This window comes from Dipodomys spectabilis, unplaced genomic scaffold (assembly GCF_019054845.1).
Source record: "Dipodomys spectabilis isolate Male_0828 unplaced genomic scaffold, ASM1905484v1 ptg000188l, whole genome shotgun sequence".
NCBI classification, from domain to species: domain Eukaryota; kingdom Metazoa; phylum Chordata; class Mammalia; order Rodentia; family Heteromyidae; genus Dipodomys; species Dipodomys spectabilis.
Window position 1 is genome coordinate 1,729,251 of NW_024870865.1, and position 15,022 is coordinate 1,744,272.

A 15,022-nucleotide genomic window follows, 5' to 3' on the forward strand; every position below is an offset into this window, starting at 1 on the left:
GACAGGTCCTTGTCTCTTACTTGCCCAGTGGCCTGGATTTAATAGGCAGTATCAATTGCGATTGGGTGGCAGTTGCATTGCCACATGGTGTGACTTTGCCCTTGTTATATGGAGTCATTTATGGCAATAGGGTTGTCAGTTTGGTAGGGCATCAATTATTGAAACACTAAACCGAGGTGGTACTGTGAAAGTGTTTTTTTAGTTGCAATCAACTAATTAGTAACCTGAGGGGTGGTAGAGACAAAAGTGAAAGCTGCACACTACTAGGGAGGGGCACTGTGCAAACAATCTATAATCAGTTTGGCACTGGTAGCCCACACTTGTAATCCTAGTTACTCAGGAAGCCAACTGAGGTAGGAAAGCCTAAGACTCCAACTAACCACCAATAAGTCAGATATAGAGGGGCAACTCAAATGGTAGAGTATTAGCTTTGATCACAAAGCCTCAATGTAGGACTCAGTAGAGCCTAGTCAGCTAGTGTTGGAAGCAAGACCAAGGTTTCACAGAAAACAAATTTTGTCAGTCATGTCCCTCAGCTCTTCAGCTCAAGGCGAGCGCTCTTCCACTTGAGCTACAGCGCCTCTTCCAGTTTTCTGGTGGTTCATTGGAAATAAGTCTCACGGAGCTTCCTGCCTGGGCCGGCTTTGAACTGCCATCCTCAGATCTCAGCCTCCTGAGTAGTTAGGATTACAGGCATGAGCCACAGGAGCCAATCTTTTTTATTGTTGTCATGGGGATTAAACTCTAGGCCTGATGTCTCTCAGCTCTTCTGTTCAAGGCTAGTGCTCTGCTCTACCACTTGAGACACATTGCCACTTCCGTTTTCTGTTTATGTGGTGCTGAGGAATTGAACCCAGGGCCTCATGCATGTGAGGCAAGCACTCTACCACGGTGTCACCTTCTCATACTAGATCTCAGGCTCTTGAGTAGCTAGGATCACAGGCATGCATCACCACGGCCGGCCTAGAATGCAAGGTTTCTCCCTGTGATTCTGCTTGTCTGTGCTTTTAGGATTGGGGGAAATGAGCAGTGGGCATGTTTGTCACAAGGTCCCCTAACTAGCTCTCCAGAGAAAAGGCTAAAATGAACACAGATACTCAAGTGAATTTTAGAGAGAAAATATTCACGTAAGCCAATACTTCACCTGTTTTTGCACTTGTCAGATGAACTCTGACCTTCTCAGCCTCTATCTGCCACCGAGGGCATTGTTTTTCTGAGATGGGCATCATCACCTCAGCTGACCCCGCCTCAGCCTCCTGGATGCTGGTCTTATTACAGGCATACAGGACTATATCCGCCCCTTAAATACACTACTTCTCCAGGATGTTTTTCAAGAGTCCTGGCTTGGACAACTATGGGGACGGGGGCCATCAGACTCTTCACATCTGTCTCGGGGACACCCTCACAGTCTGGCCGCAGGCCCCGCTGGGATGAAGACACAAGGACGGACAGCAGCCGGGTCCCCCCCACCTCCACACACACACGGTGCACACGGGTCACTGAGGCTTTTATTTCGCACGTACAACCACTGGGGATCTAGCCTGTGGCCACCTTGGCAATCACACTGGAGGCGCACGTGGCTCCAGATAGCAGGTGGCAAGCATGGTGACGATGATTGGGGCCAATGACATGATTACAGAGCTAGGATCTGAACAGGGTACCCGTGGTCGGGCCTGTTTTGTGCACAAGTTCTAAGGAAGCAGTAGAGGAGGGAACAAACTACACAAAGCCCCCAGCTTGGGGGGGCCTCACGCTGCGCTCTGACATTGTGGGCAGGGGTTACACAGCCGATGGTGACAGAAGGTGCTGGAAGCTCAGGCTCGCCTGCCTGTGGCTTACTCGGCCAGAGGGTTTCTGAAGTTCCTGCCGGCAAACATGGCCTTGCTGCCCAGTTCCTCCTCGATTCTTAGGTGAAGGGAGAGAAAAGGGTAAAGTCAGATGTTAGTGCAGCCCTCCCACCCACGTGGTGGGGTCAGGGATGATGCCACTGGACCAAGTGACATCAGAGCTCAGGACTTTCCAGTGACAAGAGCCAGAGACGGGCCACCATGAGGGGATCCCTACAACCTGCTTGTCTACTGATGCCATCCCACCAGCTCTGAACCCATGGCTGCATAGCACAGGGCTATGCGCTGCCTCCCACCACAAGATGGCAGCATCACATGAAACCGGCTCGCAGCCCTGCCCACCCCAGGGCAGCCCCAGCCCCCCCCAGGGGCTCAGAAAGCCTCTTTACCTCAGGAGCTGGTTGTACTTGGCGAGGCGCTCGGATCTGCAGGGTGCGCCAGTCTTGATCTGGAGGGAGACAAAGGTCATGTTACTTGTGGGGGACACAGTGCAGGTTGTGGGAGAGGGCCCTGGGGCCGAGGCTATCCCACAGGAAGACCCCAACAACAGGGAGCCCAGCTGTGCAGGGAACAAGGCATCAGCTCCCACTTTCCTGAGGGCAGTGGTTGGTCTCACTACATTGGCCAGGTGGGGCTTGAACTTGTGATCCTCCTTCCTCACAGGCTGAGCCACCAGAAGGCTGAGGAAGAACGGCACCCGTCCCATCCTCCACTGTGGGTCTTCCAGCGAGGGGACACGTGCCCCCACGGCTCTCACCTGGCCCGTGCAGAGCCCCACCACCAAGTCGGCGATGAAGGTGTCCTCCGTCTCTCCAGAGCGATGCGACACCATCACACCCCAACCGTTGGACTGGGCCAGCTTGCACCTGAAGTCAGAAACAACCCAGAGGCCTGACTGTGGTCCAGAGCAGAGCCATGCACTAAGCAGAAGGCTCAACACCAGCACCTGCCCCTGACAGAGGACAGGCTGGTGGCAGTGGCGGCAGAGCCTCCTTTGTGGTCCTCTCCCCCCCACGTCCCACCCGCTAAGGTTCGGGCACTCACGCCTGCAGGGACTCCGTCACAGAGCCGATCTGGTTCACTTTGAGCAGCAGGCAGTTGCACGCCTGTTCCTCCACGGCCTTGGCGATCCGCTTCGGGTTGGTCACGGTCAGATCGTCCCCGACCACCTGGATGCCAGCCGAAGCCGTGAAGTTCTTCCACGCCGGCCAGTCGTCCTGGTCAAAGGGGTCTTCAATGGACACCACTGGGGAGAGACATGCGAGGTGAGGCTTGGTGGAGGCTTCAGCCAGGACAGGAGGGAAGGAGGAAGGGAGGGAAGGAAGGTGGTCTATCCCACCAGCTCTGGGAAACCTTGCTTATACGCCTGGCACAAAGGGTATTTTTTCTTGACACAGGGTCTTGTGTTGAACTAAGTTCTCTTGCCTCAACTTCCCAAGTGCTGTGATTAAAGCATGTGCCACTGAATACAGCTCAGTCTTTTCCTTTGGTTTGAGGTTAATGCCACTGAGAATAAGTGTAGAACTGTACACTCAAAAACAGAGAGATCCTGTCTCAAAAAAACAAGACCAACAAGTAATGAGACGACGTCTTAGACCCTAAGCTAAGCTTGCTGGCAGGAGCTCTAGTACAGTTGGCTGTACTTCTAGCCCATCAGCATGGGTTATTTTATTTTTTTGCCAGTCCTGGGGCTTGAACTCTGGGCCTGAGATCTGTCTCTGAAGTTTCTTTTGTTCAAGGCTGGCACTCTACCACTTGAACCACAAAGAGCGCCACTTCTTGCCTTTTCTGTGTATATAGTATTGAGGAATCGAACCCAGGGCTTCATGCATGCGAAGTAAGAACTCTACCATTCAGCCACATCCCCAGTCCAGTAGTTTACTTTGAAATAGGGCTCTGCTTTATACCAAAGCTGAGCCTGGGTGGGATCGTCCCATGGGGAGCTGAGTTACTGGGGGTGGCGGGGGACGGGCAGCCAGCGGCAAAGCCCCTGGAGGCCGGTGGTGGCAGGAGCTCTCACCCGGGTAGTCCTTGATGAAGGACTTGTACAGGTCAGCCAGCTCGTCAGGCATGATGTATCTGCTGGGATCATCCGGAGACTTGAAGTCCAGGTCATACTTCCCAGAGCGGAAGAACTCAGAAGCAGCCACGTCCATGCCAATGACAACCTTATCGGTGTAGCCAGCCTTTCCGATCGCGGTCTTGAGCAGCTCCAGGGCTGGAAAAAGACAGGGCAACGAGTGTGGGTGACAGTGGGTGGAAGTGGGATTTCCTACGAACAGCTGGCAGGTGAGGGTATAACAGAAAAAGCAAATTCTCTGGCCCAGTCACGGGCTGTGAGAATGCTAGGAGCTTTTTATTTTTTTAAATGTCAGGGTTGATCCTAAGCACACAGCTCTTTCGATGGTGGGACGTTCAGTTCAGTGCCCAGACACAGCCGCAGCGAGACGCAATCATTTGTCTGGTGGAATCAGCTTAGACTGGCATCCTGGCTGTGTGGTGCTCGGGGCCCGGCCCAGCTCCACCCGACCCGGACAGCTGACTCCAGACACTTGGCTCTTTGACCTAGTCAGCGCTATAAGCTATTAGGTTAAACCAGGGGAAATTCCATTTCATACAAGTCAAAAATCTCATCAGGTTCATTCAAATACCCAGATGGGCTGGGCAAGGATGCCTGCCGGCAGAATCTAACCACTCAGGAGGCAAAGATCTGAAGATTACAATTTGAAGCCCACTGGGTAACAAAACCTATGGGACTCCCACTTCCAATAAACTACTCAAAAAAGCCGCAAGTAGAACTGTGGCCCAAGTGGTCAAGTACTACCCTTGAGCAAAAGAAACAGGGACAGTATCCAGGACCTGAGTTGAAGCCCCAGGCCTGGGACAAAAACATAAATGAGGACAGACGCTTTCCTCGCTAACTGTCCTTGCAGGCAACACAAACACACTCACGCTCACGCACGGCCACCTCCGGTCGTCAGCAATGAGCCATTTATGTGGAAACCTTTCCATACCATCCACAGGCTTCTCACACGCCTTGAGTCAAAGCCAAAAAGCCTATTTGAACAACTACTGTATGTAGTTAGTGGCCAAGTGTGTTGGTATATGCCTGTACGACAGGACTGCTTGAGGCCAAGAGCTGAAGGCCAGCATGGCAGAGTAATGGTGGTACCTTATCTCAACATTGAACTGCAGTTGAATGCATCAAATACTTAACATAGTCTTGAATACCAGGTGTATTCTGTACACACCTCAAATCTACTCTGCCAAGGCAAGAATGCCATGGAATAAACCACCTCCACACCAGGCCACTTAGAAATGAAGAGATTGCTGTTTAGGTAGAGAGAGATTCCCTCTGTTGTAGGCCAGGCTGGCCGGCCTTCAACTGCTGGCCCTTCTGACTGGCATGTACCATGTTTGTCTGCAGATGGGGAAGCCGCGCGGCGTCGCCAGGCTGGCGGCTGCCCTGCAGCGGTGGCCCCAGGCCGTGCCTGCCGCAGCCCCTCATGTCTTTACCTTCCTTGTTCTCCAGGATGTTAGGGGCGAAGCCGCCCTCGTCGCCCACATTGGTGGCGTCTTTCCCGTATTTATCTTTGATGACGTTCTTCAGGTTGTGGTACACCTCCGCCCCGATGCGCATGGCCTCCCTGAAGCTCGAGGCCCCCACGGGAAGGATCATGAACTCCTGCATGGCCAGCTTGTTACCGGCGTGAGACCCCCCGTTGATCACATTGAAAGCCTGGGGAAGCACAGGGGAAACATGCAACAGCACACTTGATTTGGGGGGCTGGGGAGTGTCTATGGGGCCGGGGGGGGGGGGCGGGCTGTATCTTAGAACTGCAATTCTGAGCAAGAAATACATTGGCTGCCCATCACAAATCAAATCAAGGGAGGTAAGACAAGAAGGTCAAGTCACCGGTCAAGGAGCACTCAGCAGGCAGCAGGCCTCCAGAGCTGCAGATCACAGCGAGGAGGTGCAGGCATGGAGGGGCTCTGGTTCCAGAGGAAGTGGACCCCCTCAGCACCTTCTTGCTCATGGAGTCCCAAGGAGCCACTCACCGGGACTGGCAGGATGACCTGGGTGTTGCCCGCCAAGTCAGCGATGTGGCGGTACAGCGGCACCCCTTTCTCCACCGCACCAGCCTTGCAGACAGCAAGGGACACGCCCAGGATGGCATTGGCACCAAACTTAGCTAGAATGGAACGAGATGAGTTTGAATGAATGGAGACAGTTGGGCTGCACCCCATCTCAGGCTGCCGTGAGAGGTCTTCCGCCTGTTGTTGACCTCACAAGTCAGGGAGCACAGTGGGGGCTCCGTGCTGCCCTGCCTTAGGTATTGTAAGGCCACTGCTATTCAATCCCCCTGCTCCGAGACCTCTCCTGCTGGGGTACAGAAGCAGGAAAGGCCAGACTGTCACACTGGGTTCCTGTTGAAGACTCCAGAACCTCAGATGGGAAGTTCTCTAAAATGTCTCCCCCAGCAAGCCACTCACATTTGTTCTCAGTGCCGTCCATCTCGATCATGAGTTTGTCGATCTTCTCCTGCTCCACCACATTCAGTTTCTAGAGGGGAGAGGGGAGAGGAAGGGGAAGGGTGAGCACTAGGCCACGGGGCGAGCCCAGCCCTCCTGTCATTGTAGCAGAAGAACTTTGGAACTGTGCAAAGTCAAAACTGACTGTGCTCTATTTGTTTTATGGGCCAAAAGGAGACTGGGCGTGAGCTGTGTGGCAGAGGCCGTGCTGAGCACGCACAAGGCCCTGGGTTTGAGTTCCAGTATGCATCCCCCACCAAGTGGGAAATAAAAAATGAAACTGCCTGTGACTCACTTCCAAGGTTCCCGCCACACAGGCCATGCTTGTCCGGCACAGGCTGACTGGTCGCGCCACGGGTCTAACAGTGCTCACCGTCTACTCAGGAGCTGGGCCCACAAGGGCTGGCTCTTAGGCCACCTCTCATGACTCTGACCCAGGACAAGCCACCTCCCTGCGCAGGTCAGGCCCCCCTTGCAGGCAGTCCAGAATTGCTTAGTATAATGCCTGCGGCTTGAACATGGATATTGGCAGAAGCTAGTAATGCTGGTGTCTAGAATTCTTGGGGGGGGGGGGGGGGGGTTCAAAATATCTTTTTTAGTCAACACTGGCATTATTTTAAAAGCCTCCCAGTTCTGTCATAAAATGCCAAAGGAAAATGATCTACAACCTCATGCCATGTTAACAACCTGGCACCTGTCACTTTTGACAAGGCGTCATTGAGAAAACGAAACAGCTGCCTAGCACAGGAGCTCAGCTTTCTGCCGCAGTCATGCCAGTGAGGGCACGAGGGGACAAAGGACTAGGTGTGTGGTGTGCCAGGAGACCAACAGCGGGGCAGCCGGGCATTGTGTTGACGAGGAATTAATTACCTCTGGGGACCAGTTGGGCAGGGAGCAATTAGAGGATGCCATAAAGGCCAGGCCCAAATAAACAAGGGGGGACTTGACAAAGGAGCCCCTCATTTCCCACGGCCAATGCAAAGCAAGAGGGATTAGATGCGTGAACCCATGAGGCTGGACGGATGGGAATTGAGAGCGCCCTGGACAGGGCTTACAACCTTCCCCCGGGAACTCTGTGGAGATTGTGGAAGGATAAAAGAGGTTTTGGCCTGAATTTATCTATAGCAGCTCTACTTTTCTGTTTGATGAATTAAGTTTTAGTAAGATGTTTGGTGTAGGCGCGGCCAGTGGCCCGCGTCTATAATCCTAGCTACTCAAGAGGCTGAGATCTGAAGATCACGGTATGAAGCCAGGAGCTGTACTTCAAATGGTAGAGCTTCTGCCTGGAGCCAAATGGCTCAGGGACATCAGCAAGCTGAGTTCAAACTCCAGAACTGGTATAAAAAAATTAAAAGGGGGAGTACAGGGATGGAACTTGGGGTTTGAATGTGAAACATATGTTCTACTGTTGAGCTACAGCCACTCAAACAAGGTTTCACATTAACGACATTTCCATTGTTAGAAACAACGTTAGTAAAACATAAAGCTTTCTGAAGTTCATGAAAAATGAATCATGGCCCGTACCTCCACACCCCATAGAGCTGTCCTTAAACTGTGGGCCATAATTTCCCAAAACACAACAGTATCAGAAAAACCATTCCAGGTGCTACAGAAATGGACAGAGGCAGGAGCCAGGTTAGATGGGGCTCATGCATATGCGGCTCTCATGCACAGCAAGGAATCCAATCTGCACGGCTGGCTCTCAGAATAAGCTCTTCTGTGGGTGGCAAAGGCCCTGGGAGCATGGATACACATTAGTTATCAGGAGGGGGCGTCCTACCTTGCTAACCAGGGCAGGTGCAATAGTTTTATTGATGTGCTCAACAGCCTGTGAAACACCTAGAAGGAACAATCAAATCAAATTACTGACAGTAACTGGAATGTGCAGGCTTGAGCAGCATTGATAGAACACTAAAAAGATGGTGCCAGAGTCTGAGTCCCTCCAAACCCCTCCAGAGGGTTTTTTTTTTTTTTAGCTCCTCCATCCACTGCTTTCCCTCCACAATGGGACTTGCTGGCCCAGTCTGAGTGCTCTTCCCTAGGGGTTAGAGCCACACAAGGAGCAACCAGCTCAGGACCGCATGAGGGAGATTAGTGTCAAGACCATGCACTGAGCACATCAGCCTCACCCCGCAGGATGCAGTGTTTACCTGTGTACACAAGGCTGGTGCCAGGAACTCATTAACATATTTAACGGGCCTGGAGACACCTGTCCAGTAGACGTGGACAGAGAAGGAAAGAAAAAGAGACTGAGAAGAGAACAGGGTTCAAGGACATGGAGGACAGAGGGTGGAACAGGAGGCATTGCAGGGACAAAGGCTGGCCTGAGGCCTGTGCACTGTCTGACCGCACAGAACCCACAGCTCCAACATGTGGGGCCAGCACTCCTGACAGCTCTTGCTCAAACCTGGCCCTGGCTGCCCCTCCTGTGTCAGGATCGGGATGTGCATGCGCTGTGCATGTGTTCATGGCTATAGCAGGAGACTTTTGCCCTCCCAGGAGAGAAGCAATGCACTGGGGGAGGGTTGCTGCCCCTGGGAAAAGGCGGGGCCAGCCCTACATCCTGTCAGCACCGGGCCACACAGGTTTCTTTTCTGGCAAGGGGAAGAGTGCACAAAGGCTAACAAATGAATCCACACACAGCTGCCAGGGAGGGAGGGGCTACTTCAACAAAGCAGTGCTCCTGAGAACCAGTCAATAGGAAAGCAAAGTGACTTTCTAGTCACTGAGGCCTCCTCGGAGCACAGCCTTAGCTGGGCCTTCCTTATACACCTTGTTACCCCAGAGCACGGGACACCTGACTGTGTAATTTTTTTTTTTTTGGTTGGTCATGGGACTTGGAACTTTGGGGCTTGGGTGCTGTCCCTCAGCTCTTCAGCTCAAGGCGAGCACTCTACTGCTTGAGCCATAGTGCCCTGTCCGGTTTTCTAGTAGTTTATTGGAGATAAGAGTTTCACGGACTTGACTTTCCTTGCCCGGGCTGGCTTTGAATTGTGATCCTCAGATCTCAGCATCAAGTAGTGAGGATCACAGGCGTGAGCCACGGCGTCCGGCTTTGACTATGCAATTTTTATAGCTCCTTCTCTCATGCTTAGGCACCCTGGCCTAACAAGGCGGAATCTTTCACATTAGAAATAAACTGCAGCCTGTCACTAGTGGCTCATGCCTGTAATCCCAGCTACTCAGGAGGCTGAGATCTGAGGATCAAGGTTCAAAGCCAGCCCAGGTAGTAAAGTATGTGAATGAATAAATCATCAAAAAGCCAGAACTAAAGCTGGGCGCTGGTGGCTCACGCCTGTAATCCTAGCTACTCAGGAGGCTGAGATCTGAGGATCGCGGTTCAAAGCCAGCCCGGGCAGGAGAGACGATGAGACTCCTATCTCCAATAAACCACCAGAAAACTGGAAGTGGCGCTGTAGCTCAAGTGGTAGAGCGCTTGCCTTGAGCTGAAGAGCTGAGGTACAGCGCCCGGGCCCAGAGTTCAAGCCCCATGACCGACAAAAAAAAAAAAGCCAGAACTGGAGCTGAGGCTCACGTGGCAAAACACCAGTCTTGAGTATAGTACTCACTGATACTGGGAGTGAAACCTGAAATAAAGTACCACTATTAGGGTGCTGGGATCTGGAAAAGGGCAGGAGAGGGTGGTCCTACTTTCCTCCAAACCTTACCCTTCCCCAAGTAGCGAGTCTTATCATTGTCTCGGAGCTCCAGGGCCTCGTAGATACCAGTAGAGGCACCACTGGGCACAGCAGCACGGAAGAGACCTGTAGGAGAGGGGAAACGTGGTGAGCAGAGTGCAGCCCAAGCCCCCCCACCCCCAGATGGCACGTGGGTGGCAACACTAGCCGAGTCACATCCTTCCTCCACCCTCTCATTTTAGTGATTCTGCAGTGCAGACTCCAGCACAAGTGATCTCTCAGGTTTAAAGAAAAATGACTTGGGGTTGAGAATGTGGCTTAGTGGTAGAGTGCTTGGCTAGCATGTATGAAGCCCTGAGTTTGATTCCTCAGTACCATGTAAACAGAAAAAGCCAGCAAAGGCACTGTGGATCAAGCAGCAGAGTGCTAGCCTTGAGCAAACAGCTCACAGTGCTCAGGCCTGACTTCAAGCCCCAGGACTGACCAAGAAAACTGATTTACAAGCCAGGTACTGCGGCTCATGCCTGCAATCTTAGCTGCTCAAGAGGCTGAGATCTGAGGATCACAGTTCAAAGTCAGCCCAGGGAGGAAAAGTCTGTAAGACTCTCATGTCTAATTAACCATAAAAAAACCGGAAGTGGCTCTGTGGTTCAAAATGGTAGAGTGCTAGCCTTGAGCAGAAATGCTCCGAGTTCAAACCCTAGGACCAGCAAGAAAGATTTACAGATCACCTCTCCCAGGAGTTCTGTCACTAGGTGGCACTGCCTAGCAAAAACCAGGTAGGAGACTGAAGGTGCTCTGATTCCTACCTGAGGTAAAAAAGTAGCAACTGGAAACTAGTTGGCTCTATGAAAAACATCTTAAGCTTCCATCTGGATAGTGATGAGTGTTGTTTTGGGATTCTCTACCCAATTGCAAAGTACAAAACAGAACAGACGTCAAAAAGGAATGAAGGGCTGAGAAGGTGGCTCAGTGGTAGAACACTTGCCTTGCATGCCTGAGGCCCTGGGTTCGATTCCTCAGCACCATATAAGCAAAAAGAAAAAAGCCGGAAGTGGTGCTGTGGCTCAAGTGGTAGAGTGCTAGCCTTGAGCTGAAGGCCAGCACCCAGGCCCAGAGTTCAGGCCCCACAACCAGAACCCCCCCCCCCCCCAAAAAAAGGGAATGAATGAAAACGAACACTAATCACAGTCCTGCAAACACAGGAACCAGCTATAGGGCCAAACCTATGCCACCTAGCACAGAACAGCACATCCTGGCACACAGCCTGAGTAGACTAAGAATTCACTGTAATGCACATGCCCAGGAGAAGTAGGCGCCCCACCCGCCCAGTGCCTCGCCAAAGGAAAGCAGAAACATGGGCAGCCTTGTGGTAACAAAGACGAGACTCTGCCTTTTGGTGGGGGGGGGGGGGGGGGGGGGGAGAGGGACAGACAGGAAGGGAAGGGCTATGTTCCAGTGCCAGCCTGTAACTCAGACAGTGACTCAGCTCCGACCAGCAGATCCAGGACTAGCCCTTCTGCTTGGGAGTCCTTTCCAACAGTACCTACTATGTTCACTTCTAAAAGAGAAAACTGTGGGAGGTAAATGAGGAGGGCAGAAGCTTAGGGCCTCTTCTTAAAGCTTTTTCTCCCTCAGCCACTTGAGCAGCTAGGGGTTCAGGCACAAGCTACTCACGCGCACCTAGCTAAAGTAAAAGCTCTGAGAAGCTCACCAGGTAACGCTTTTACATGGGAGAACTCTTCTCTGTGGAGGATGGGCACAGAGAATGAGCTGGTTAAGAGGCTTTGGATTGTCCCTGAGTGCAAAGCAAAAGTAACCTCCCAGATCCTCCATTCAAGAGACCAGAGACAAAGATGAAGGGTATTCTAATCACACTTGCCTGTCCGTCCCTCTTCACCTTTCCTTGTCAAGAGCAAAGGATACCCTATCGCTGCTTATTTGGTCAGAGAAAGCTATGTAGCCAAGAACTAGCGATGAGCCCTTTTAGGGACAAGGTCTCAAGGAGTCACCTTACTTCCCTGCTTCACTGACAGGAAAGCCACATCACATTCTGTTTTAATTATGAAGCAGAAGCAAGACGAGCACTGTCCTCTCCCTCTAGGAGTCACAGCCCATGAGCATGTGTAGACCCAGGTCAAACAGAAGCAAGCGTGGGAAAGCGTGTGGCACTTACCTTTGGAGGTGTAGAGATCAACCTCCACGGTGGGATTCCCACGAGAGTCAAAGATCTCTCTGGCATGGATCTTCAAAATAGACATGGTGACTTTCTGTGGGGAAAACAGAGTTTCTTCCTTATTTAAACTATAACTCGGTATTTGCATATTCATGCAGCGGGCTACCATCCACATAAAGGCTGCTTGGTAGAAAGCCTGCCTCTGACAAAATAGCCTGGGGAACTGGGAACTAAGGATGCAAGGCTCAGCAGCAGGAGAGTGCTTGCCTGGCCTACTCAGAGCCTGGGGTTAGATCCCAGCACTGCTCTGAAGAATACAAGTAGGGGCTGGGAAGGTGGCTCAAGTGGTAGAGTGCTACCCTTGAGCTGAAGAGGTGAGGAACAGCACCCAGGCCCTGAGTTCAGGCCCCATGAACGGACCCCCCCCCCCAAAAAAAAAGAATACATGTAGGCTAGGAACACAGTTCTGTAGTATGCTTGTCATGCATACAAGGGGCTAGGTTAGCTCTTGGATGAGGATAGGAAACAAACTGGGACCAACTCTGGAGGGCCTTTGGCCCACACTTTTCAGATCGGCTATATAAAGAAATAAAACAACAAAAAGCTGAAAATGTATACACCTAGGAGAAAACGAATACAACTGGAAAGTGGTGGGTTGCTAACGTGCAGAAGGGCTCCGATATGGGTCACTGTCACCAGTAATGAAGGCGCTGAGTAGGGCAAAAAAAGGGAGAAATCTGGCTTTTAGAGCAATTATGATTGAAGTTTGGGATTTAATTCACCAAATGAAGCCTGAGGTAGCAGTAGCATGTTGGATGGGCAAATATTTGATAATCAGCAATTCTGAGATTGGAGGTCAGGACTGGTCATTGCTACCGCCATTTTCTGAGTCTCTCAAAATTCACAGCACGAGGCACAGTGTAGTGAGGCACAGCATGGTGGCGCACTCCACTAAATTCAGGCTTCAAGAAGCAAAGGCAGAAGAATCAAGAGTTTGAGGCCAGCCTAGAGTACATACCAAGAATGTCTTAAGTAAACCATAGTATTTGAGCAGGATAGGAGATGTGATTATTTCTCATTAGGATTCCTTTCAAAAGCCATTTTAACTGGTTTTAACATTTTAGGGATGAAATATTATAACTTTTAAATAGAAGGAAGACTTTTTCTTTAAACAAAGAGGCCGAGAAAGACCTGAGGTGGGGGAGGGAAAAGGATGTATAGAAGAAACAAATAAGTCCTCAAAGAAAGTCCTCTTACTTTTCTTCCTTGGGGTTCTCCACAAAGGAAAATGGGTGAAGAACTTGAGAGAAATCAAGTGGCTAGGAAGGAAATTAGCACCAAGGGGAATTACCTAACTGGTCTCTGCTCTGACCATCTTTCCTAACACATTCTTAAGTAGCAAATGGGGCATTCTCTTAACTTCCGATATTAAAGTCCCGGCTCAAAGCCCATCTGGGCAGACAAATCTAACTCTTATCTCCAATTAACCAGCGGAAGAGTTGTGACTTCAGCGGTACTTCACCCGTGAGATCAAAAGCTCAGGAGCCCCATCTTTCCCTCCCCCCCAAATCCTGAGTCCACTTGAGGTTTTATTGTCTCTTTAACAATGAAACTTTATTAGTCAAGAGCGTTTCATAGTGCTTTACTATATTCCAAAAGGTACACATATTTAAACATCTTCCTCGGCTCTGAAATTTTACTAAACTCTGAGTTTTGGAAAATTCCATGCCTGGAAAGCATTTTATCAGGGGACCACACTACCTAGAGGGAAGGGCAGAGCGAACAGGAAGCTTTCTCAAATACATCCGACGTCAGCTCGGGGGCTGCGGGCGGCAGGCCAGGAAGCCCGCAGCGGCTCTTGCCTAACTCGGGCGAGGTCTCCCGAGGGCTTCCCAATTATCCGGCGGCTCGGCGGCACTTTCCTCAGGCCTAAGCACCAGTTAAACTGGTCACCGCTTATCCCGGATCAGCGACGGGCTGGACCAACCCAGTCGCCGGCCGCCACGTGGGGGGGAGGGGACGGCAGCCTGCTGGGCATCTTTTCCCTCGGCCCCTTCCTCCATGTTGGAAGGGCCCGGTTTTAATGACCACGATCGGTCTCCCCGAGGCCTTCCGTTCCTCACCACGACTCCGATCCGAGCCTCGCTCCCGCCGCCCCTGACCTTGAGAGCCCAGCTTCTCCGCCCCAGAGGTCCGGAATCACATGTTGATCTGCATCCTCCCGTCCCAGGAGCCCAACGCCCCACAGGTGCGCCTGCCGCCGCCCGCGCCCTGCAGCCGGCCCCGGCCCGCGGAGGGGCTCGCGGGGCCCCACCCGCGCCCCGGCAGGACGAGGTCGGCCCGCCCCGCACGTGCCCTCGGGCCCCCTCGCCAACCCCGCGCCTTTTCCGAAGGGAAGGAGAACCCCCGAGCCGGAAAGTCCCCACACACTCGCCCCTCTCGGAGCCGTACCTGGTGTGTGGATTCTTTCGACCCGGAAAGAAGAGGGGAGGGGGTGCAGCGGGAGTGCAGCCGACACAGAGCAGAGAGAGCCGCGAGATGCGAACGCCCCAAGTCCTCGAGCCGCTCTGGGCGCTTCCTCCCCCGAACTTCCTGCCCAGCTCGAGAGGCCACGCCCACTTCCCGCCTCCTGGTCCCGCCCTCCCCGCGCCGCCTCGCTATTGGCCCGGAGAACCGTCATTCGGGCCCCTCCCTTGGAGAAGCGGGGTTGTGGCTGCCGCTTACGCCTGCAGGCATGGCGGGGGTGATGATTCGGTGAAGAGGGGCTGACATGCTTGGGGGCCCGACACCCCAGTTGCTGGGTCGGGATGCGAAAGAACTTGTCACTG

At 52.4% G+C, this 15,022-nt stretch overlaps 1 protein-coding gene across 1 annotated transcript; it reads right to left on the reverse strand.

Moving 5' to 3' along the window:
* Nucleotides 1-1,490: 1,490 nt before the first annotated feature.
* On the reverse strand, nt 1,491-14,773 carry Eno1 (enolase 1). The gene is made up of 12 exons (XM_042695760.1): nt 14,646-14,773; nt 12,195-12,288; nt 10,049-10,144; nt 8,161-8,219; nt 6,342-6,411; nt 5,907-6,040; nt 5,364-5,586; nt 3,868-4,065; nt 2,892-3,093; nt 2,605-2,713; nt 2,237-2,295; nt 1,491-1,905 (listed from the first exon to the last, which is right to left on the reverse strand). Exons 2-12 carry the CDS (start codon nt 12,277-12,279, stop codon nt 1,836-1,838), a joined length of 1,305 nt encoding a protein of 434 aa, XP_042551694.1. The 5' UTR covers nt 12,280-12,288; nt 14,646-14,773; the 3' UTR covers nt 1,491-1,835.
* Between the last annotated feature and the right edge of the window lie 249 nt (nt 14,774-15,022).

What these genes read in the sequence shown, in the direction of transcription:
- Eno1 (XM_042695760.1), bottom strand. Translation starts at nt 12,279, where the DNA reads ATGTCTATTTTGAAGATCCATGCCAGAGAGATCTTTGACTCTCGTGGG. An exon ending in TGATCTCTACACCTCCAAAG is followed by an intron (nt 10,145 to 12,194) that starts GTAAGTGCCACA and finishes CCTCTCCTACAG; the next exon opens with GTCTCTTCCGTGCTGCTGTG. An exon ending in CATCCTGGAGAACAAGGAAG is followed by an intron (nt 4,066 to 5,363) that starts GTAAAGACATGA and finishes GTCTTTTTCCAG; the next exon opens with CCCTGGAGCTGCTCAAGACC.